General features: G+C 41.5%; 1 protein-coding gene across 1 annotated transcript in view; it reads right to left on the reverse strand.

Annotated features, from left to right (window-relative positions):
- The window catches only part of gria1a (glutamate receptor, ionotropic, AMPA 1a), a 95,129-nt gene that overhangs the window by 28,286 nt on the left and 41,294 nt on the right, over nt 1–25,549 (reverse strand). The window contains 4 exon segments of the mRNA XM_050042273.1: nt 16,440–16,885; nt 17,615–17,821; nt 23,178–23,288; nt 24,794–24,898. Coding sequence (XP_049898230.1) covers nt 16,440–16,885; nt 17,615–17,821; nt 23,178–23,288; nt 24,794–24,898 — 869 coding nt within the window.

Consider the following 25,549-nt stretch of genomic DNA (forward strand, 5'->3'; position numbering starts at 1 on the left):
TCTGTAAATAAGCAACCTGTTGGTAGCCAGTTGTTTGATCTAGAGTGAGATTTACCTGGAGATGACAGTCATGCTGCTGTACTGTATGATTGTACTGCAGCCGCCTCCTACTCAAGCTAACGTTAGCTGTCCATCAGTAGTGATTGTCATCAGCATTATCTAGCCATTTACCACACTGACAGTGAAAATCTAAGTATATTATATGCCTCAAATTTTAGCATGAAAGTCTTGGTTACCTGCTACACAACAGCTATTCTGCATTTTCCTGTTTCTCTCCTTATGTAACACCGTGTTTCTTTTCCCAAAAGGGGACACAGCCTTGGTAATAATGCGATGTTGGTCTGATCTATAACTTGAAGTCAAAGCCCTTTTATCTTGCAACAACTTGGAGATCAGGGTAATTGGATTCATTGTTGGTACAACCAACAACACGGCAACTTTTTGGCATGCGTTACCAATTTAAAGCGGTTTGTTAAAGTAGAAATTTGAAGACATGTTTCTACTCCCTGTGTAGCCATCTACGCAGGAAGCTGAATTGTCTTCCCCCAAATGGGGGCATGGTGATGAGAGCCTACTCTAGATGACACACTGCCAGTCTGAGGTTCAGGGGGTTTAGTGGAATTTTAGGTCACTTGTGTAACCCTGGTTCTCTGAGTAGCTTGAGTAACATGTCTCACGATGAGGGGGCGTATCCAGCAGCGAGACACAAAATGAGCGCTGTAAAAGAAAACAGCTACTGCTGCGTCTGGAAACAGGGTTGATGAGACCGGTGAGACTGAACTAAAACAGTAAAGTTTGGACTATAAAACTAAAAAGCTGACAGACACTGAAACACTGCAGAACTGAGGTAAACTGCAGAGTCAGGTGATTGTTATCTGTGGATTTGGCACATATGTCAAATACTTGTACTTTTTTGATCAGGCAAGGATATTAAGTCTGGCAGCTCTAATGTATTTAAGTATTTATTCCAACTCAGACTGCAAATCCAACCCTAGCATGTGAGCATGTCATATATGTACGGTACAGTACAATACCATTATAAGAAGTGCAAGCCTATGTGCTCACAAATAAGAGAGACTAACACTCCTCCGTGTGTGTCTGTTATGATGGACAGCAAAACCAATTGGGCCACCTCTCTACAGCATGTCAGATCCAGATCTTCATCCTCTGCTGTACGATCTCCACCCACAGCTCCCTGAGAATCTGCTGTAGCACTAAACTCTCATTAGAATTCCCCCGGCTGGCCTCCTCTATTCGATATGGTAATTAGCAATGACTAATGACTTTAGCAAGTGTAAAAAATGAGCCAGTAATGGCCACATTACAATGGATTAGGAATTACAGAGGTTTAAATGAGAAAGAAAATGGTCTCTAATTATGGTGTGATTCTAAGACAAATCAGGGATGGAAAAGGAGTTTTCTGCTACACCGCTTTTTTTGCTTCTTAAAAATTAGCAAGACAGCTGTATGTTCCTAATGACTGGGCACAGCCACTCCCACATCTTGTCTTGGATGGACGCGACTTTGTGTTGTGCAAGTCAATAAAAAAGATAGAGCGAGAGTGACAGGCTGGCAAAGTGGAGCCTGCAAGCAAAAAAAAAGAAAAAGGCATGCATAGAAGCAGAAAAACCTACAGATGCAGCAGACACAGAGAGGTGTAAACACACCCCATGTAATAACAGCGTCTTAAGTGTTAGTGAGTATGTGCTGACTAATTGGCCACTGTTGTGGTGAATTGCAGGAAATATCCTTAGCAACCGCAGCTCCCTCGATGTGAAAGAGATGACAGAGATATAAAAAAAAGCGACAACATAACACCAGAGCATTATTTATATCAAGACTGCATCAGAAAGCATCCACTAATGAACACGGCCAGATTACAGCAGATAAAGCGAGTCTGCATTTTTATGTGCTCTCACACAAAGACCTTCCTCTGAGGTTCAGCCAAATACTGTAAATACAAGACTTAGAAAATACCGTTATCCTCCTTTGCTGGGCACATCAGTTATTTCTCCAAAAAGTTTTTGAACAACCAAGTCAGAGGCTACTGGAAAGATATTTCATGCACAGCTCTGTAGTGTACACAGTGTTCGTACTTTCATCTAATATCTAAAGGCTGTGATAATTGAGGTGAATCATCTCAGTTGCGTGATTTGTAGCGCAGGCTACTGCTTCATTACGTTCCAATGGCATTACAGCAAACATGTTTCATAATTTATTCTACACTCTGCACATGATTTGGGGCTAATGTGGATCAACAAAACATCAATTATCGTACTACTATTTAGCCCATACGTCTCATCTGTATTCTGGATTAACAGCCCTTTCAATTTGCTGACTTATATCACAGGGCTTTTGTTAATTAGTGTTTCCCCAACTATGCCTTAGCTGCTTGTAAATGCTATGAGTTGATAAAAGTTTTATTAAGCTCTTGATTCCCTATAGCCTCCTCAGCAAAAAACAGCCTGTTAAAAACATGCATAATAATGTGGGCATGTCTGGATAATTAACCAGAATGAAGTATTTATAAAAGTGATTACCTTTTTATGTAACTCTGCTGCCATATAGGTCACTGTGGTTCCCGAAACCACACGCAAAAGGGCAATTTTGTTCCTCCGCTGTGGCTTCAAAATTGAACTAAGCTCCGAGTAGACACGGCAAATTGGTTTGATGTGCAACACACAATGCTTTTAGTGCACACCAGGCCACTGAAAACAACAGACACTTTTTGAAAATGCACTTATCTGACGCTTACAGTGTGTTTGAAGCTTTCCACCACTTCATTCTGTCTCTCTCTGTCTCAATATTGCTAAATGAGGCTCTGGGGGATGAGAATGTGTTATGGCCAATATTGTTGCAAAGTGGTGGGTTTGCTTCTGATTTCTGTTTGCTTGGTTGCTTTTGTTTTGATAGTCGCACGGTTGCTAGATTGTATATTTTCAGAGCGCTTTCATCTTCAAGGCCAAACTAACATGCAAGCTTTAAGCAGGGGGCAAAAAAATAATGATTTATTAAAACGTCTCTCTCTCCTTCTCCCACTCTCTCCCGCTAAAGGTCAGCATTACCATGCCATTGAGTTGAAAAGAGAATATTATGATAATGTTGTTACCAGCCTGCAGCAACCTCACCAAAAGCTCGTAATTAAACTCATTCAAGTACGCTACAGCAAATTTGACAAAAAGCATTATGATACAAAATGCTATGTAATCGTTTAATGCATGTTTGTTTCATTAAGAAGCAGCAGAGTTAAGTGCTGCTTTACAACATATGGCTCGTTTGAGTGGTGGTGCATGTAAAACACAACAATTTAGCTCCCAGCCATTCCCAGCGCCGCTGCAGAGAATCAATGTGATTGAGATATGGCTGTAATCATTGTATCCGTGCTTGTGCACAGGTTCGCTGAGTGATATCATGGATGCTTTCTTAGCCCCATGTAACCTGAGATAAGTCAGTGCTGGCGAGCTGTGAGAGCGCTCGCTACGCGCCCACACACATACGCACAGCCTCTTAGTCACTCCAGCCAGAAAACAGGAATCCAAACACGGATACATCACAACTGTTCACTGAAAATCAATACCATCAGCGCACATAAAAACTGACTTATGGCGCGTTCAATTTGGATGCGTAATAACACAAAGAGATGACATGCATGTGTGCACTCAACTGCAGTTTCACAGACACTTGATGTGAAGCTGTACTGGCCTGACAGAAAAATCTGTCTCTTTACGGTTGCCATGGCAGCACACTCTGCACTCCAAACAGTACAGCTGAGCTGAGAGAGACTTTAGTCATCTCACTCCTCCTCCCCTCCCTCTCTCTGGCTTTCTCTCTATAAGGGCAACCAACCCTATAGTAGGATAGAATTGCTATTACAGAGTGAAAGCTCTCATTGCACCTTGCAACTTACAGAGCAGCAAACACAGGGCTGACTGATAAGCCTCTAAGCGTCATGGCGCACATCTTTCCAGTCAAACTATTGGCAATGTTTACTTTGGTCCAGGTAGATTTCCCATGCGGCCTCTGGCCTGGTGTATAATTCATGGTTGCAGGAAAGACATTCATACACTGTCACAGCTTGATTACATTAAACTCCTCTCTGCCGCTGGAAACATATGTGCGCTTCTGTGTGATTGTGTTTTAAATGCAGATTTGACTCGAGTATGCGCCTCTGAGGGGATGGTGTCTTTGTCTGTGTACAAAGCGTGATACCCCAGTGAGATCAGTGTGTGTGTGTGTGTGTGTGTCTCTCACTAGTTTCTGCAAGTGAGCGTGCATGCATGTATGATCAAAAGTTGCCTTCATGCAATCTCCAAATAAATAAAACATAAGTGATGCCGTGAACTAAACTGAACCGTCTCTTTATGAATAAATAATTCCCTCCCATCAAGTCTTCCCCAACTGCTTTGACAGCAACTCACAACACCACAATTATGTAACTCTGTGGCTCGTAACACAATCTAATTTCTCGTTGTTAATGATAATGACAACAACAATAACGCAATGTGATACTTGATATGATAAGATCAATAATTCCCTTGATCACAAAGCAAAAAAAACCCACTTAGCTCCTCCCTGAGGGCTTGTTACGCAACTAAACAGCCACTTACATTAGATCATACAACAAACACATATATACACACTGTACTAAACCTCTTGACCCGATGACTACATTAACTTTGTAATGCAGAGACTGACTGCATTAGACGCATGGATGGGAGCATTTCCCAGAGATATATATATATATATAGTACAGTGTGCTATGTAAAATTTGGGAAGGAGGAGGAGAAACACCTGCTGTGCAACAAGGTGAGCATCTTCAAATAAACAAGCACACACACAGCATCAACAGAAGAAATCTGCAGAAATAAAATGGATTAAAATAGTACCAGCAATGAAACAACGCTGGCCCAGAAGAAACCTCCGGGTGGCCCAGCTTACATAAATCTGATATACGTAAGAACAAATATATAAACTACATACAGTGTCTGGAAGTAGCAAACGAGTGAGACATCTCATTTCCTTTTCGTCTCTGTTGAGTTACACATGCACAGTACCTAGAGCTGCCCCCTAACAGTCGACCAAAAGTCGACCAGAGAGGTCATTAGTCGGCAAGATTTCATTGGTCGCTTAGCAGCAGTCAGACAGGAGTCAGGTTAATTTCCAGGGCTGGTACCTGCGGTTATTCCACAGGCTAGTTAATAACATGTCGGGCAGGAAATCCAAAGTGTGGGATCATTTTGAGAAGGTGAAGGACGAACCCAAGGTGATATGTAAACTCATCTTCATTGGTCGACTACAAACATGACGTATCATCTGAAACATGTAAGTAGCTACATGCCCATTAGCCACTTAGCACAATCATTACTACTTTGCCGACAGCGTCATTAACAGGCGGCTCGCTCAGTGTGTGACGTGCACTTGTAGATAAAATATCGGCGTTTTGTATTTCTCTGTAATGCAGCACAGTGTTAACAATGTTACTGATACTATTCTTTCTCACACTTCGAACTCAAACTGTTGTGTTGCCCCGCCCAAAATATGTAATTTAACAATGAAATTAATGTTGAAAACATGCGGGCAACTAGTTAACTAATGGCCTTAAATAACAACAAATGATCGACTAGGAAAATTCTAGCCATGACAGTACCATTGGGCAGGATGTACCGATTGGATTGGCGACACTGGCAATCATATCTTTTACAAAACGTCTCTTCATGTGACGCAATTCCGACCGTGCTTATTAGCTCCTCAAAACATATGGGCCTCATCCTATGTCTTTTTCTAATCACTTTTCCTTGACCTCAATGAAAAAACAGCATGTGGTGAGGTATGTGCTTGTGTGGGAGGGAGATGGTTACTGTTACTGCCACATGTTATGGTTCTGTGCCTTAACTGCATTGATAACTCTTTGGCATTCTGTTTCTGCACCTTGTGATGTGCCTGGTTCGAATATGTGTATATAATTTCTTAATTCTTAAGTCAAACAATAAACATTGCTGTTTTTTAAAACTGCATTCATTTGCATTTGTTTAAAATTCGTCATTACCAAAGGCGAACAATAAAAAGGGTTTCAATAGGCTGCTGAAAATGTCTAGCCCATCAACATTTTCTGGTTTTGAAATCCAGCTCAATTCAATTTGTAATTGAATAGCCCTGATTTTTTTTTATTATCTACATATGCTTAAGTGTAATACGTCTATTTTTTTGTAGATCTGACACTATTCAGACAGCCAGTGTGTTCCACTTTGAGTGCATGATGAATATCAAGTTAAAGAGAATTGAAAACTTGGCTGTGATAGATACTCTCCCACAGTGAACATTTGGGTGTCTTTGTCAAAGTTCCATTGTCATCCAGCACTAATGCAGGTTCAAGCAGAGACCATTGTGAAAGCTCCCCGTGATGTTGTGTTCAAGGACACGCTGACATCTTAAATATCAAAGTTTTTCAAGAAGCTGCATGTGACATTCAGAGCACATCTATGATTCAGAGTCTGAGCTGGGATTGCCTGCACATGGCTTTTAACAAGGAAGTGGGTGAGCTGGCGGCAAGCAGCTGACGGTGCCCACAGTGTGAGCAGTGCTAACAACGGCAACAGTGCTTATCAGTGGTAACTGCTGTGTGAATGTAGAGCGGTGGCAATTAGCTAGCCAGTCGGACACACTCAGTAGGACTCACATGCACTAACATCCATGTGTGGCCGTATCGTCTACCACAGCAACGAACAGCTCAGATTACAGCACACACTGAGGGAGCGTGACTTCATTCTGTGCTCAGGGCGCCATGACTCCACCATATCTTCACATAGCAAATAACTGTTTGCCACTATATTAATACTCTGAATGTTGCACAGAGCTCCTTTAAAACAGCAACTGTTCAGAATGGAATTACTACAAGCCATTATTGACAAAAAATAAACAACAAGCATCACTGTATGACAAAAACCTCACCCCGTTTACTATAATACACCAAGTACTCGATCCATTATTGAATGATTCTGACTGCCCGACTGAGAAATTGCTGTTGTGGCAGGCGGGATGTGAGTGACAGAGCTGATTTATTTCAGTCTAGAATCATGTAACGAGAGCAACACAGGCACAGTGGAGAGGAGACAACTCCACAGGGCCATCAGACACAGACACACCTGGGCACACACACACACACACACACACACACACGCAGACTTCAGACACAGACATAAACATCTCAAAACACATTCACTGGAGGAACATCATGAACCCACGCCCTTTTACTCAAGTTCTGCTCCTGCCAAGAGCTCCCACCCGGCAAGCTTCACACAGAAAGTGGGAGCCAAGTTTAAACCCACAAGGTCGAGTACGATACAGATCGTGCTGAATGTATATGCTGCTTCTTTTGCAGTTCGTTTATACTGTCTTACCCTCAGCTAACACACAGGAGATATGTGCCATGATTCATTGGTGCTGTATGGAAGTAAATTCCTCACTTGCAATGTTTAATACACCTGGGTTAACAGGACCTTTTGTACGGCTGCTGCTTCAAAGTAAAAGCGTTCCAACAGCATGGTGCTTTTATCAGCAATGGTTACCTCAGAGTTTGGAAGGAGAAAAAACAAATGTGTGAGAATTAATCAGGACTAAAACACCTTGTTCTTTAGATATTGCAGAAGCTCATGAAATCAAAGCCCAAACTCCAATAATTTTAGGGTATCTGAACATGCTTAGAGGTATACTTTCCTCATACAAAAGTAATCCCTCTCAATCATCACTTATAACCCACTAGAATCATGTGGCGGTGTATTCTTAATTTCCTGTGGTAGGGACATTTATGGGCCCCAGCCAATAACAGCGTGCAGTTGGCTTCCAGACTTTATACAAAGGTAGGGATCAAGTGCCAGACCGTAAGAAGTATGCATCCAAGAGGAAGCTACAAAAATTGCAGACACAGTGTTGAAAAAATGCTAATATAGCGAGGTGAAACGTCATGGGGCAAAACTCGTTCCAAAATGAGAGTGTATCATGGGTTGGCTTTCACTTACACTGGCGAACAATGATGAAGAGGATGAACAGCAACGCTGAGTTGGCCTGTTTGCTGTTGGATAGGTAAGTGCTGGTGGTTAGTTCAGTTAGCTTGCTACAGGATCGGCTTTTCCATAACAACAATTGTTACATTCCTACAATAGTACAGCAGCTTGAAGTGTACGTACAAGCAGCATAGGGAGGAGGGGCCAAGTTTGAATGCTGTGTGAGCCCGGTCTCACTCCAAAGTCGTCGAAATTCGTTGCTTGGGCAGTGACTTACGGCGTCAGAAACCAACAAAAAAAAAGGTGTTCTTTAACGCCGGCATGATATGCGGACGATCTGCGTTATAGTCAGGGGGAAACATGGTGGGACAAGGACGAAAATTAAGGCAGTGAAAGTCTGACTGGGGCAGGTGGGAGCGGTGGTGGATGGGTCCAACAAACACCGACTTTCACCCAAGAGAGCATTGTTCGCGCCCTGTAAGATTCTAAAGCCAAAAAAAAATGTCCATTTGCGGTGTTGTACCGATATAGTACATTTATTTTGAAAGAGACTCTATGTAAACGTTAAATTTCCTGTGAAAACGGAAGTGTATTTTGAAAGAAGACAATGCAAGTAACAGGCAGAACTTGACAGGGTGTCCCAGAACGTCTACAACCAACACACCCAGGGTACCTTGCGCGTCCAATGTGGATGTGGAAAGTCCATGACCAAACATCAATATGTGACGAGGTCGGAGTGAGAATGTGTTGGCTGTGTAAAAACAGTGACTGAAAATTCTTGCATAGCAGAGGTGGTTTAGACACTTTAGAGTCATTTCCTGTATCTGTGTCATGTGGATTTTGCCACTTCCCTGCCCCTTTAGGAGACTAGCGTCACATCCTGAGTCTATTCAATCCAATGGGAGAAGTGAACATGAGCACAGAATATGACAGATTATTTTAGCCCAAAGTCTCTGAGGAAACTTTTGGATACATTTTTCAGAAGCCGCTTATCTTCCGAACATTCTGACACTAAAAGGGTATTTCTCCTAAAAATCAGGAGAAAATTAACTTTGTTCAAGACCTGTCTCTGTCTCAGACGCACACTCTCACGAGCTCTGGCTACAGCTGATATCACGTTGTAATGGGCTGGTATCAGATACTGGGCTAGCAGATAAAAACGAGCAGCAAACTACGGAGACAAGTTCTACATTTGTCCTGTATCCAGTGTCTTGTATTGTGTTGAATCTGCTTTCATTCATTCACATGAATGAGGTGCAGGTCGGGGGTAGAGGTGACTGCGCCCACCTAGGTGACATGAAGTGTATAGCATTTCATACAATTGGTGCAGCTTATAATGCGTCACCTTTTGTTATAGAGCATCTTTGCTGCACACTATACCTTTTGTCCCCATGGAATTACCATTTCTGATTCTGATCTCAGAGGTTACATGAAATGACTACTGTACATAAGCTATACAATAGCACATACTGTTATTACTGCGAAAAAGATAATATCACACTTTTAAATCTCCCAGTGTGGGAGATGTGCCAGATGAAACAAGGTGCCGCAGTTGAGCAATGAGATGGGAGGGTATGTGCCACACATGACAGATTCTTTAGCAAAGACCACCACTGGAGGAGGGATCTATAAATGGTGGACAGCAGAGAAGATGAGAGGAGAGGAAGTAAATGGATGGACGGATGGATGGATGGACGGAATGGTGTGGTATCACTCTCACAGTCCACCTGTCGTCAGAGATAAACACAGGGAGGGCCCAACAGCACGGATTGGGGCTTATGGGAGGGCCTGACTGACAGTGCTGACATTTAGAAAGAGCACGGTAAACAAGGACTCACAGAGAATAAATAGCAGGGGGAGCAGGGGAGGCTTATACGCATACACACTTACTGTACACATTAATGCATGGACATCAGTGTATGAATACACTCCTACAAGCATGTATGACAGCCACTGAATAAGCACATGCCATAACTTTAGACTGGACAAATATAAGCGATACTGTTGGATAGCAGACATAGAAAATGGCAATAAGTGCTTGCTTTTAATAGAATCAGTCTATACAGTACACACACATACACACACACGCACACACACGCACACACAGATACAGGCAGACGGAGAAATTAATCCAGGACAGAGTGGATCGTCAGTGTTGTTCCTTGGCCTTTTGTCTCTGATTAAATGGAGAAGCATAAAGAGTGAGGTGCTTTGAGCTGCCTACCTCGGAGCTGAATGCACCTCTAGAACATTTTGTTCTCACCTATTAGTGACAAAGACACAGTGACGAGAGGTTTACAACCACCTGCTCAGAAATGTCAGCTAATTCAGAGACAGAATGTCTTTTACACGGTTTTCTTTTGCTTTAAGATTTTATAACGAGAATAATAAGCTACCAGAGGTTCAAAGTATTGAGCTAAAATGTGTTCAATATTATATAAAAAAAATAATTAGATATAAAATAAGTAAACACATGACTGAACCAACCACTTGTTTGTGAAGTAATGTCAGAAATGATTAAAACTTAAAAGTCTTTAGTTCAGTTTATTCCATTCAGAATTTTTTATTTCATAATGCCTTTTTTCAAAAGATTTTTTAACTGTGGCAATTTCCCCAGTGACATTTGTATTTCATGTCACATTTTATTTCAAAGTTTCAAGCTAACAACAACTGGCACCAAACTCAGCTAGTTAGCCCCTGTTGGCTGGAACAACAGCAATGTCAAATTCATTCTACCAACTTATTAGCTGCTGTAGTAAATAAGCACAGCACACAGACACAGAAACTGACCTAACATACTGTTTAGTTTGACAAAAATTGCAGATGCTACCTAGCTAGCCGGCTAACTGTCTATTCTGTCTTGTAAATTTGGACAATTAGCATTAGGGTTCCACATAAGTACCATTTACCCAAATACTGAATTTATACTTAATTTTAAGGTACCTTGATATTCCAGGGGGAAATACTGTACATTCTAGGGCTGGGGTGACGAGTCGACGTTGTCTACGGTGTCATCGACTACGTAAATACGTTGATGCGAATTATGCGTGCGTCGGGGCCGAACTCTGCCATGCGCGTTACAGAGAGCAGAGGAGAATTGTAAACGTGCGACCATGTATAGACAGAAATGGCATAAGATAAATAACATAAGGCTATTTACTTTGTTTAATAAAAGTAAATGTTCTATAGGAAAGGTAACCTTAAATTACTTCTGTTGTGATCTGGTGCTATATAGAAAATAAAATTAGCTTGACCTTCAAGGGGGGGTGGGGCTAATATAATGGTGGGCAAAACACTGATGTTAATGTTAATAATAAATGTTTTGATGTCCATATTGTTTAAATTGCCTCATTAATCAAATGATGGAAAAATAAACGATAACCGAAAAAATAATCATTAAACTAATCGAAAAATTAATCGTTAGATTAGTTGATTAAGCAAAAAAAATAATTGCTAGATTAATCGTTAGAAAAACAATTGTTTGGGACAGCCCTAGTACATTTTACTCAACATTTATTTGAAAGCTGTTACTTTTCAGATTGAGATTTTACATACAAAAGATACGATCGAAGTACTCGACCAGGTGACGATAAAGTACAGCCTACATGATTTGTCATAATTATTTGTGTTCAAATAATATAATAATATATTAGTTTCTGCAATAGTATAATTGTTGTGTGATATTTAAAGGTATACAATGCAGAATTCCCCCCACCCAACTACTGATGCCATAAAATAAATCAGTACAATACGAATTCAGTAATCAGAAGACATAGAAAAGGGTAATTACCAAAAATTTCAGTTTCACATTAAACTAGGCTTTACAAAAACACACCCACCACACCTGCTACTATGATGATATAAGTCTAATCACATACCTGGAAATGGATTAAAATAAAGTGTATAAACACAGGTTGTGCATGAGTTACCAACAAAAAACATCTAAAGAACGAAGTACAGGCTCACATTCGAAAAAGAACAAGTGTTCTCACAAAAGTCTCTCTGGATAAAAAAACTCATTCTCTCAAATCCCAATAGCCCGAAGGCAACGGTACACCGTGTTCATATGAAATCCCAACAACAGAACATGTGAGGTTACGAATACTACTGCTTTCATCTGACAAAACACGTGTCCCTTTTAAATCTAGCAGGCGCTCCTTCTAACGCTTTAGGAGATACATCAACATGCACCTCCGTGTGTGAATACGGGCTGTGCTAACTAGAGCAACTAGGTCACCCAAATATTCAAGGGGAAGATGTTTCCTTCAGGGCAGTATTCAGTGGGGTGAAACATTCACTGTGTTGGTTTTCAAGACACCAAGCAGACTCCACCATCCGAATCGTTACACTGTGGGCTGCTCACACGCTAACCGACTTGTGGTGTTTTTGTTTCTTTTTTTTTTCATAATGCTGCCATACTGACTCCCAAACAGTTTCTGTGTCACCAAAGACACAAAAAGGGACAATGAGAGTCACCTTGAAAGGACACTGTAAGAAACGGAAGACATTTGAGTCAAATCCTTGGAGGGTAGGAGCCCTTAAAGCCTCACGGGTTACACTGAGGAAATCTTCTGTTCTATTTAAATAAGAACATACAAAAGTACCAAAATGTTCCCGTTACGTGCTGCCATTTCACATCTTTTTTATCTATGTCAGAAGGGAAATGTGACTTTAGGCCAACAGTCAGGAGATGAAATGCAACATGTCTTACGTCTGGTTAATTTGCAGTCAAAGGTGGCATCAGCAGAACAGCCGCAAGTAAAGAAACAATCTGCTTTTTCCTCTTAAACAGTCAGTGAAACGTCTTGCATCAGCAGAGACTGCTCCCCCTCCCCAGGCAAAACAAATGCAAATCTGTGCAAATATGCATGAACCCATGTCGGGTCAAGCACGCATACAGAGACATACACATAAATGTACACACACACACTCACACAGAAGTGTGTGTGTGCATACAAAGAAAGACCACAGGGAACGGACAATTTGCGGATGCATGGTGACATTCTCTCTCTCTCTGCGAGGCGTACGAGGAAATCAATAGTTATTGAAGATGCATTTTCTGGCTGTAAGAGAAGAGCGCTTGGACAATAGGCTTCATCCTGCAAGAAGCACAGCGGAGTCTCCAGGCAGAAAATGGTAAATGTCAGGTGAAGGCCCGTGGGAGAGGGGATCCAGTACCTACATCATGTACTGCTGAGCATCTACAGCATGCAGGCCTGTAGGTGCTGAGATTTCCTCCCTTTTGATATTTGTGTAAGGTAAGCGCAGAGTGAAAATACATTTTAAAAATGTCACAAGATGGTAGCCAAGATAAAAAAAAAAATGGACTGCTACAAATTGCTGAAATTTCTTTAACCTTCAGCTGCTCAATCAGAGAAGGTTGACTGAGCACTGCTGCCTGCAGTCAGACCGGGGAGCCTTGCAAACACAACACGTCTCCTGTTGTCGGTCACTGATCAGCTTAGATGATGCAGAGGTCAGATCACCCAAAATACAAGAGAACATGCTTTCTAACCTTCCTCTGGTGGTATCCAGCCGTGCAGATAGATTTGGTTTTATTTTCTCAGGCTTATCCATTATCCCAGATACAATACAGGTGAATAAAATGTGTGTATGGTGCTCACAGCATTGAAAAGTTATAAAAGAGAGTTCAACAGTCACGTTACACAATGTCCTGAACACTCTGGACTTGTGTCAGATGTGACTGTGAACAGCTTTCACTGAAACTGCTTTTCCACTGTTGGATATTGTTACAATATCCAATGTTCTGGCTGATGGTCAAGCTTCAGACTATTCTGAATCATCCGTTGCCAACGTTTTTTCTACTTAAAGCCCAGTTCAGGCCAAAGATTCCCAACGAGACAAAATCATTTTAAACCATTGCAGAGAAAAGTTTCAAGAGTGAACTGGCCGGTCTCAGCTCCACTCAAGCAGCCTGATGGCGTCACCTGCAACTCAGTGGCTCAAATCACTGCCATCTGGTTTCAGAGCGCAAAGCTTGTCACCTGTTTCAACATCCAATCAGCTTGTAGTGAGGTCCACTGGTCAAGTCAAAATGACGGAATGTTTGCTTGCTACAGTAGGTGCTCCATCCCCACTGAGCCCTCTCTTTCCATCTTCACCTGTGCCGGTGTGGGATGGTGGGTCACTGCTGCTGCTCGCTGTATGTGCTTATGCCGCCCCCACCACACACACACATTCTCATTGACTGATTAATTGGAGCTGCTTACTTATATTATTGTGGTGTATTTATTATGAATACAGTCGATCCAATGCTTGTTTTATTCATGTTTTTGCTGTTTCATCACTACTACAAATGCAGCTGCTGCCAGTATCTCACTATCACTATCCTCATTTATATTTTAAGATGCTACAAATCATATTCAACCACAAAATGAGCCTGAAAAGCTGGAAATCAGAATCCAAGTACAGAGAGTTGTTGCACAGAGATGATACACCATCTCCTCTATTTGCATTGGTGTGAACTGGCAGGTTTTTAGAATGTTGCTGAATGGCACATTGCAATTAGCTGCAAGTTTCAACTTGTCTCATCGCAAATCTTTGGTCTAAACTGGGCTTAAAAGACATGCAACACATGACCAGTTTCTTTATATGGTCACCTACTTCAGGCACACTACTGCAAGTGTTTACGTTACGTACACTGCTACATATACTGTAGGTATACAGGCTGTTCCTATACCTACGAAAAGTAAAAATTCGTATATATCCCACGTAATCACGAGCCAGTAATTTGTGTATAACCCATGTATTTCAGAAGGCTGCGATCACGTGACCAACGTGCTGACAGGAGTAAGCAAGGAAGTAGTCCACGTAAAGAGGCAGGGTTGAGATGGTGGATGGGTCACAAAACACGACTTTCCCCCAGGAAACTGATGTTGGATACCGTGTGAAATGAACCAGGTGAACTTTGAGTCATTAAAGTGTTGTCACCATGTTTCTTTTCCTTTCCTTGCCCAAACCTAACCTACATAAATTTATGTTAAGTACGTAACATCATTTATGGGGCGCTAACTCAGTTAGATATCATACATATCGTTGTGAGGGCATTTTCAACCATTGTATGGAGATACGTTGAGCTGCGTGCGTATTTCAGAGTATATTCCTTCTGGAACATCTCCAGTTGTAAAGATTTTGGCTTAGAAGCTTTTGTGGGTGATTTTTCATAGTAGAAAGTGTTGCTACTTCCCATTACAGTCCCTCGGCTGCAATGACAGCACAGAGACACCAAGGTACAGAAGAACTGGAGACACTGACCAAACAGCGCAGACCGAGCTTTGTTTGGAAGGGGGGTTTATAGAGACAGGCACTTGAACGGAGCGTTTCAGACATAGAGTGAATACAAGTGTTCCAGCACAGACAGTGAAGGAACATAAAGTGTTCTTTGAACATTAAAGCATGTAAACACGTTCTAGTAGAAACCCAGAATGCAAGTATGAACCTGAAAATGAGCATAAAAGGTCCATCACAAACTAAAAAATTCATTCATCTCCACTGTATTGGAGTGGAGGCAGGAATCTTAGATATTTGATCATCTGAGCCCACTAACAGCTATTCTTCGAAGCAACAGTATCAGCCGCTCCATCCTCACAGTATAGTTAGTAGATGTATTATGCATACTTTCACCACCACACTGCACGTATACATAATGTATGTGGCTTAATGTTTAAAGAGACAAGACGCTCTGTGTCTATCCATGACCCAGCATGTCTCTGCTGGTTTAGAACTAACAGTGATAACACTGACATTATCCTCTCATCTCCTCCTGCTACTCCCTCTGGAAAGCTCAGAAAGTCGACCTCAGTGTCTCTAATTTCAAACACTTAATGAGATTTTTAATTGGTGACCTTTTGAGAATGGTTTCATACCACAGCTCATGAGAGCACTCGAGGGGAAGCTGACACATACCACTCAATACTCACGCCAGGATCCTTCAGAACAATCTCCAAAGGCTCTGATATTTACCTTCACCCACAGACTGACTGATCGATACACAGACCGGCGCACTGATAGATAGTTTTGAAAATTGGAAAACACTGGAGAGAGCTACCAACAACAAGTTTTTATAGTACTAGAAGTTCATGGCATGTTTATATCACCACAGGAAGTATCTGGAAACAGGAGGATGAAAATACAACACTCTGCAACATGACCACATCATAAACTCCCTCTGCTGCTCTTCATCAAACTTTTATCGTCGCTCTGTATGACAAGTGACTAGCAAAGAACAAAATCTCAATAAACAAAGCCCAACTGAGTTGAACAAAAAAGCAACACACAATGTTGAAGCGTCGGTGTGGCAGACAGAAATATATTGTACGTAGGTGGCACTTAATGTCTCTTTGTGTACCAACAAACAAAAGCAGAGACTCAAAGCACTGTGGATGCAATACATCAAAATATGCTGCCTGAGTTTCTTACCGAGGTGAGATATCGCAGCCCTGTTGCATGAAGGCCCCAAGTGAGAACCAAAGGGAGTTGAAGATGCCGAACTCATTGGTCTGCTCGGGACTCTGCTGGTTGGTGTTCTGTTGTGTTGGTGTCTGGCCCTGCTGCACCCCGTTGGATGCTGATGCTGCGTCGGGAGTCTGCGGCTCAGCGCCCTCCTCGTAGTCCTCAGCGTGCCACTCATACGGGCTGAATCGACTGACAAGGAACAGAACGACGCTGACGCCGATGTAGGCAAACACAATGCACATCCAGATCTCATAAGCCAGCGGGTCCAGGAACGAAAACACGCCAGGTTTGGATTTGGTGGGTTTCTTGATCATAATGGAGATACCCAGGGACATGAAGGGCTTGGAGAAGTCGATCACTTCTTCACGGACCAGGGTGATGGTCAGAGGAGCCACAGCCACATCTGCTTTCTAGGGAGGGACAGAGGCAAGCAGCCATGTAAAATGACGTACACATCGTTTTTTTATGTTCTAAAATATGCGTGTCTTAATGGGGAAAGCACAAGACTGTCTTCACCAAATCACTTAAAGCAAAGAATCTAAGTAGCAGAGTTGATTTCAGGATTTTTCAAATTAGGTGGCAGGAGGGGGACCAAGAACTAGTCGGGGGGAGCCCCTGGGAAATCAGAAAATTCTATCTGAAATAAATATAGCATTGAAAAATGGCTTTAAAAAACATTAGGCACGATTTCAGGCTCTTGTGCAGCGCCTTGTGCCTCAAGACAGGAGGTACTTCATGAAAAGAGGCACGGCACAAGGGCCTGAAAATCATTTTGTATTGAAGGACTGTTTTGCATGGGTAGGACAACAGAGGTTTGTTCTATTAAATACAAAAACATCACATAAATTATTCATTTAACTTGTTATATTTTTACAAATGCTGCAGCATGCAGATTAACAGTGCTCTGATCCAATGACATTGGACACTGTCAGACTGACAATATTTATAGTAAGGGGTTAGTAAATCTAGGAAGTTTTCTGTCTTTAATTACTATTAAAATAAAAGTCTTAGTCTCTTTAATTTAATGGTTTTGACAATGTTCACATCAGCATGTTAAGGCTAGACAGCATTCACATTAGTCTTTTAGTAGTTTATGTCTGTTATCCAGTTTTAAATGGGGAATAATCCCGTCCACTCACCCCATACACCAGTTCTCCCACCATGCCATTCCACATCTTGGTTTCCGGATCCCTGGCTCCATATTTGCCATCTGAAACAATCTTCAGTTTGTACTGGTAGCCCACATGTTTGGCTATCTCTGCAGCCAGCTCCACAATGTAGCCCTCGTACTTGTCATTTCCCACAAGCTGCTCGTGGTTCTTCTTCAGCATCACATATGGAGACTCCTGTCGGACGTAGGGCAATTTTAATGCAATTACACCCCAGTGTCAAAAATAACATACAGGAAATTACAGAACAGTTTCTGAAATAATCACGAATTTGCTGATGTGAAAACAAAATGTGCAGATATGCATCATTTCTTGTCACAAGCTGTTGTGACTGTAAGTAACATTACTTTACGGCTGGGCAGTTTGTTAAGCTTATCTAGTCAGAGACAGCATTATGGGTGATAATAAAGCTTTAGCATGTAGTTAAGTTTTATATTACTATTCAAAAATTTGGGAAGGGACTATGGGTGCATTTTATGCTTCAGTACCATTCATCACTTATCTTTTTTTACCTCTTGTTCCATAGCTGAGGCTTTAGAAAAAAAAAATCTTAATGGGCCAAAAATATAATTGTTACTCTGAAAGGTTTGAAAGAAAAGATAATTACATGAAATTACAAGATATTATTTTGGCTTTGTTCCTTGGAGGTATGGTGTGTAATTCAAACACAAAAGGTGCATAAGTATCATCATTACGACAGCGTTTGCCACATTGAAAGGTGCGCTGATAACTCGGAGCAGGTTGTGAGGAAGCGGAGGAATTGGACAGGGTTATTAAAGCTGAGAACACACTATATCTGAGAAGAAGGAGTCCCTATGTGTGTGCATGTGTGTCTACGTTTGAGCCATGTATATCGCTGACCTCTGCTCCAGGGCCAGGCTGTTATTCTTGTTATATTGCACCCGCATTTGTACATCTCACACTGATTGGGTGTCCTGAGAAATTACAGCTGACATGACACCTGGGGCCCCGCTTTACCTTAAGAAAAATGTATTTCATATAGACTTCCAGTCAACTCCGTCTGCACTGTCCACCAGCACTTGGAGGACCTCAATTCCCACAAGTTGTTATGTGTGCCTGCTTTTAGCTAAGGCTGTGCTGAGCGGAGCAAATCCTGCCATCATATTTCATCAGGGTCCAGTGTGTGTGTGTGTGTGTGTGTCTTGGGGGGGGGGGGTGTTCCTGTGTGTGTTACAGTTATGTGGGTTCTCCTGCTCTCTATGGTTGAGGTGAAGGTAATCATTGTTACACATGGAAACCCGAGGCCCACTGGTAGGGAAACGGCACCCCAGGGAGACAGTGGTGAGAAAGGTCTGGCGTGCTGCGCTTTGACAGGGTATACACTTGCACTCGCAGTCGCAGACAGATACACACACATGAGTATGCACGTGTGCCCTCACACACACAGACACACGCGTGCACACTGAGGCATGTCATGGCATACAGAGGGTCCTGCAGGACTCAGTCTCATTGCCCTCGAACAGTTCCGCTGAGATCCGCTGTCAGTCAAGCATGTTGAATGTAATACAGAGACACGCAAGAACACATTTCAAACAAACATTATGCGCACACATACAGACGTATACAAAATGCATGGGAATGAGTGTGTTTGATTAGTTTGACCATATTGCACAAATCAGCCTCTTTTATTCCTTTGAGAGCAATTTAAACAGACCAAATTATATAATTTGCCATTTAATGCTGCCATTTCTTGCTGAAAGCCTAATAAAGTAACTATTTATATTTTCATGGCTACACACAAGGTGTATACCAATAATAACCAACATCTAGCATGCTTACAATAAATCTTAAAATTCCAGCCGTGGCCTGGTTTAAGTGTAAAGCCTCGATCGTGAAGACACCAAGCGCCAATTTCCCATTAAACATGCTCTGCTTCACTCCTCCGAATCTCCCGTTAACCCCGGCCTGGTCTGAAAGCAGCGGCTGGGACGGTAGGGATTGTGGGAAAGCACAAAGTGAAACCTTCACATTGGCAAAACAACACACTCCCCCAGGCAACGAATCAGCGACCACAAAAGTTATACGGTGTAAAACTCCACTGCTACCCCGCAGCCCAATAACTGTTCACACCTTATCTCTTCTCTTAGGTTCCAAGACAGAAAACCAATTTATCTTCCAAGAAAAGGGGACACTGATAGGAGATTATGTCAGAGAGACTTATTTTAGGTCCGTTCTCTTGGGAGACTGCAACCGTCGGGTTTAAATGAGGATTTTCACGTTTTTTTAATTAGATGCCAGTCGACTACATGTTAGGATTCATGTACTGTAGCATGCCCAGTGCTCTGCATCAGCTCCTTTTTTGTCTCATGTATCACCAGAGTCCTGTCAGAAAAACTGAAATACCCCTTCATCAGCATCACCTGTCATTTTTTAAAAATGTGCTCAATTGACTAAATTTCAAACTGAATGTTATTTATTATTTATATTTATCAATTACTTTCAGCTATCTATTTCACTTGAAGAAAACCCTGCACACTGCTGTTGCTCAGCTTCGCAATTCATTAGTAACACTAACGTTTCAGTCCTGCTGGACCTTCGTCAAGAGTGTTCAGCACCATTATTTCCAACACTGAGCTTAAATAGTAACTGCTCCACCCACTTCATAGGTGTGAACAGGTGTGGGGGAGTTAATCAGATGTGGGTGTGTGTTTCTGAATAACTGACAACAGCCTGTGCACCATATGTCACATATCCCACAAACAAAAGAACAAGGGAGCAAGAAAAACAAGGGAAAAACCTCGAAAACTCAAGCTCCTTACACAACAAAAGCTATTTACGAGATTTGTCGGTGAAGATTCTCAGTCATCCAGGTCATGCTAATCAAAAGTGCTATATCGTAGGCAACTGGACTTGACTTGAGTTTCTTGAAGACGTTTCACCTCTCATCCAAGACAACTGAAGAAGCCTCATGGATGAGAGGTGAAACATCTTCAAGAAACAAAAGCAAGTCCAGTTGCCTACGATCTAGCACTTATATTTACATTTACACACAATTATTTACAAATAAATGTTGATATTCTGAGAGAGCACATCAGCCTTGCAGCTTTCATAAGTCACTCAAAATGTTCAACATTGTATACTCTCATACCCTGTATCATAAATTGGTCTTTGGAGATCCCCAAATCCATTATAGCATGACCTGCCATGGTATCTCATCATTTAATCCCTTGGGAGATAGACTTTGCAGATTAAATATCCAGTATACTTCTCTTCTGCTAAGTATTTCCTCCATCTCTCTCTGGCAGAGTAACTTTTTCAGTGCCCTGGAACCTAAATGATGAGATAACATGTTTGAAGTCACTGAAATGTACTACTACTGTGTAATCTCTATAATTTCTCTTTATGGAGCTCTTGTGTTCACTTACTCTCTGCTTCAGTCCACGTGATGTTTCACCAACATAGCATAACCCACAAGGAGGTTTAATCATATAAATTACATGCATGGTGGAACACGCAATGACATCGTTGATGAAATACTTTTCCCAGTGTGTGGATGAGTGAAATAGTTCCCTTTGGCCATATTGTTATATTGAGCACATCCTCTGCATCTGTAACACCCAGGTGGAAGAGGTGTTAACAAAGACTACTTTTTTCCTCGAGTTTTGCATTAGCATGTACCAGGCTGTCTCTAAGATAATGTCCTCTTCGGTAAACTATGGGTGATGGTTCTTTTAAATCCATGGATATCGTTGGGTCTGATGATAATATATGCCAATATTTTTTAATTATAGAGCTCAGTCTGTATATGTTGTACGCAACTCCATCTGAGACAGTTGGATGGGCAACCTTTAGCTTTTTGGACCATCTCTTTCAACCATTTATCCATTACTTTTAGCTAACTGAACACTGTACACTGCTATTCTTGTATACACCCCAAATAAATGTCAAATTAGCCTAAACTAGCTAGTTTCATTGTGTAACATATCTCTTGCCCTTTCCCATTGAGTTAAATAAGATACAAATAAACAGTGTGTACCATGTCGCTCTTTTGTAATGATCTGAATTGATTGTATTAGAGTAATTGCTGGGGTGTATTTAAATTGAACTACTCACTACTGCAGTCACTTTAGCACCAATTTGTTATCACTTAAGCACCTCTTTTCCCCAGGTGGGAAATACAGTTGCCGTCATGAATTTCTCATATCTTAATTATCAACTAAGACGTTGATGTGAACCGTTTTTCCCACTAGGGTGCTTGTATTTACGGTCTGTAAGATATGACATGAATGCAGCGTTAGCAGACGATTGTTTTCGGTAGTGTCACAATATATTGTTGTGTTCAGCTGTTTTCTGCTGATGCTACAAGGTCCCTGACTGAAAGCTTGCCTCTACAAAAAGATTGCTCAGATTGGAGTGTTTTTTTCCATTATTCTCCATTGTCTCTCAGCGACATCATCTCCACCAAGCCTTTATCTGGTGAGCGGTGAATTTCCTCTTAAGGGAAGCACATACTGTAGTTGAAATACCCCATTAACCCTCGTGGTGGAGATCAGCTGCACACATATTGCCCTGCTGGACCTTAAGTCTGCTGCAGAATTTTTAAAAAACCAGCTTGTGTTTCAGTCGTGCATTGGATAACTATATTTGCCTCAAGTCCCACAAAATAACATAGTGGCGGTGATTCGCAGATAAAAGACATTTCCACTTGAAAAACAATACCAGGAGTAAAGGAAGAGCCAGCGCTGGGCTCCAGGCATCCACAGACATGGAATATTCTCTGATATTAAATTTTCAGCAAGATGCAGACACTGAGAACATCCTGTACCTGTGAAGATATACTACAATATTTATTATCGCCTACTATATATGAGCCAGGCACCGCCAGTCATGTTTCTTTCTTTTGAGAGAATGTCATGATATCCTAGCCGCCATGAGAGCTAATCAGATTGAATCTTTGCTGCCATATTCTCAAATCCAACCTCATTCACAGCTCCATCTCAGTAATGTAGGCCAGGACACTGAACAACCTGACCAAGTCGTGTTGAACGGCCTGATGGGGAAAGTTGAGCCAAATAAAGGGCATGGTAGCAGAGAGGAATGGAGGAGACACTGACACTGCACAGCCTCAGAAATGAGTGTTCTAAGTACAGGAATAAACATAAATGCACTATGGGTCACTTCCAGTTTTTCTTTTGTTTGTGTGCTGTGTCCTTGTGCTGTCTCTTAAATCTATCGTAAGTATGTGCAGTGGAACTCCGCAAGTCAGTAAGCCAGTGTCCCCAAGATAAAATTCTGTAATGCACTTGCCAAATTAAGTGATAACAATTGTGATTCTGAGCATGCACGAGTCAGACAGAGGGAAGTTAGCAGAATAGAGTTGGTAAGGAAAGGAAAGGAGGAGGAGATACAATCATAGATGTCGGCTGAATTCTTTCTGGGGCCCTGAACTTTTGGGAACTCTATCATAAAGGTAAAATGGAAAATGTTACACCTCCCGTTCTCTGTCTCCATCTCACCACATCTCACCGGCCCCTCCTCCCCGAAAGTCCCTCAACCTCACTATTTCACTTACCAAGATAGTGGTGACTATGTAAGTTCTGTTCTGCAGGCCGTAAGTATCGTTGCTGCTTCTCGTCAAGCTGGCGGTAGTCACGTACTTTTCATCCTCATTCCAGTAGCCAACCTAAGACAAGGATAATATATGTCAAAAAAAGCTTTAAAAAGTACTTTCAGTCACACTGAGAATAAATGCTATTTATCTAATTTCTTATGACATTTGAAACAAGGGTGAGCACACACCTTCTGAGACATGTTTTAATTATAAATAGGACTACTGCGGCTTCCAAATGAGTTCCAAAATAGCTGCCCACAGACGCCATAATGGGAGATATGATGAACTCACTGTCAGTCTTTGGTTTAGCTTACTCACTGCTTGATGATCCAGGGTGCTTCAGCTGGTTTAAGAGTTGATAAGATTTGGTTTGCAGGGTGTATGGAGAGTTGCAAGATGACGCTATGAACGAACTGTCTTGACTGTCGTGTTTAAAACAATGAATACAAAAATCCCCAAACAAGCATTCCCCAAATAAACAAAGTACAAATGCAGAGTTGAAATCAATGGGGTATTAAATGACTTCATCAAACAATGAAATACTAAGATTAACCAAACAGGCAGCGGTTAAAGAGTGTAACCCCGTGGTGTCTCCCACGCTTCACACTCACTTCAGCACACCTGCGTTTAATTAAAGGTTCCCCAGATGCCAGGTCAGGTGGCACATTAAAGTGACTCAAAAAATAATAGGAAACTAGGACATGCTAGAAATGGCTCTATCGAGGACATTTGATTTTAATATTTGATAGGATGTTGATGTTTCATAGGGGTGCTAACAACACAAATAAAGCTGATGTTGTCACTTTATGTGCATCTTCACTTTTTACACTCCTTAATGTGGTAACAAATTGTTCAAATTATTAAATTTCTCTGATATACGTTGTCCATCTGCAGCAGTATTGGTTTTCTTTTTGTTTTCCTTTCAGACAATTCCCATTTATGTCATTCCTACTTATATAGTGATACAATTTACAATAAAAATATTACATTGTTGCTGATTTCACATGTAAATTGGCAATGGAGATATTCAGGATTTTTTAAAGGATGTAGGATAAATCCTTGTCTCTGACTTTTCCTAAATCAAATCAAATCAAATTAACTTTATTTATATGGCACTTTTCATACGACAGTAATACAAAGTGCCTCACAGAGGTTAAAAACAACAAAGAACCAAAACAGAAAACAAAAAAGAAAAGAGAAAACCCAGTCCTCCCACACAGAGATACATAAGCATACACATACGCACACACACACACACACACTAGCTATCATCCTACTCAAAACATACCTGTGATTAATAATCTGATCACTCTAAGATGTTACTCCTTATCTTCAGTGTAAATAGAGGTAAGTTACTTGATAAATGTGTCTGATTTTTTCTGTCGAGAAGAACTTCTTTACTTTCAAGGAGTCTCCTCAGAGCATTCTCATGTGTAACTCTCATTAGTTCGACAAATACGAGCTCAGACCTTTCTGGATTTATTGAATACTGTGTAAAATGAGCAGGCACAGTTTTTAAACAGAGTCCTTGAGCAAGAATAAATATATTAAGTTGGCGCCTCAGGCAACAGCCTTACCTTCTTTGGTCCAGAGGGGGCCAGCTCCATGACGCTAACAGTGTAGTTGGTTCTGCGGCCTTTCTCATTGAACTGAATGTGACCAGTCAATCCATCTATGCGGACCTGTAATGGAGTCACAGATATTGAATAAGTAATTCACAGGCTCTGACGGATGGGTAAATAATGGCTGCCATGAAGCATGATACTCCTACAGTCCATTTTCTTCATGTCTGTGTTGGCAGCGAGGATTTGCATAATACGCTTACACGCGATGCATGTTAAGCATAGCTCACACGTGTTCGTATAAGTATTCATTTGTGAAAGTCCACAGCGCCTGGTCCCCATGGAAGTGAATGACAGGCGGTGTGCGTGCATGTGTACAGTGAAATGTGTTTGTCTTGGCTGTGTGATGGAGTTAATTGAGCAAACACAGCTCAAATCTCCAGTCCATCCGCAGGCAGATGGCTAGATTGACACTGAGCAGGCCTCTGCACAGCCACTCTGCAGACAGAGCCTCAAGCTCTGCACAGACACACACACACACACACACACACACACACACACACACACACACAATTACAGATATGCCTTCACAAACAGTGCATTTATTATACCTACACACTGAAAATGCCGTTTCAGGGTACAAAAATGACGTGTGACTTTTAATTGTGTTTTCAATTGGCAGTTGTATTTCTGCAAAGTCACATTTTTTAGAATATAATTTTAAATATAATAAAATAATTGACCTTGTTCCTCAATATAATTGGTCTTACA

Source organism: Epinephelus moara, chromosome 4, assembly GCF_006386435.1.
Source record: "Epinephelus moara isolate mb chromosome 4, YSFRI_EMoa_1.0, whole genome shotgun sequence".
Classification (NCBI taxonomy): domain Eukaryota; kingdom Metazoa; phylum Chordata; class Actinopteri; order Perciformes; family Serranidae; genus Epinephelus; species Epinephelus moara.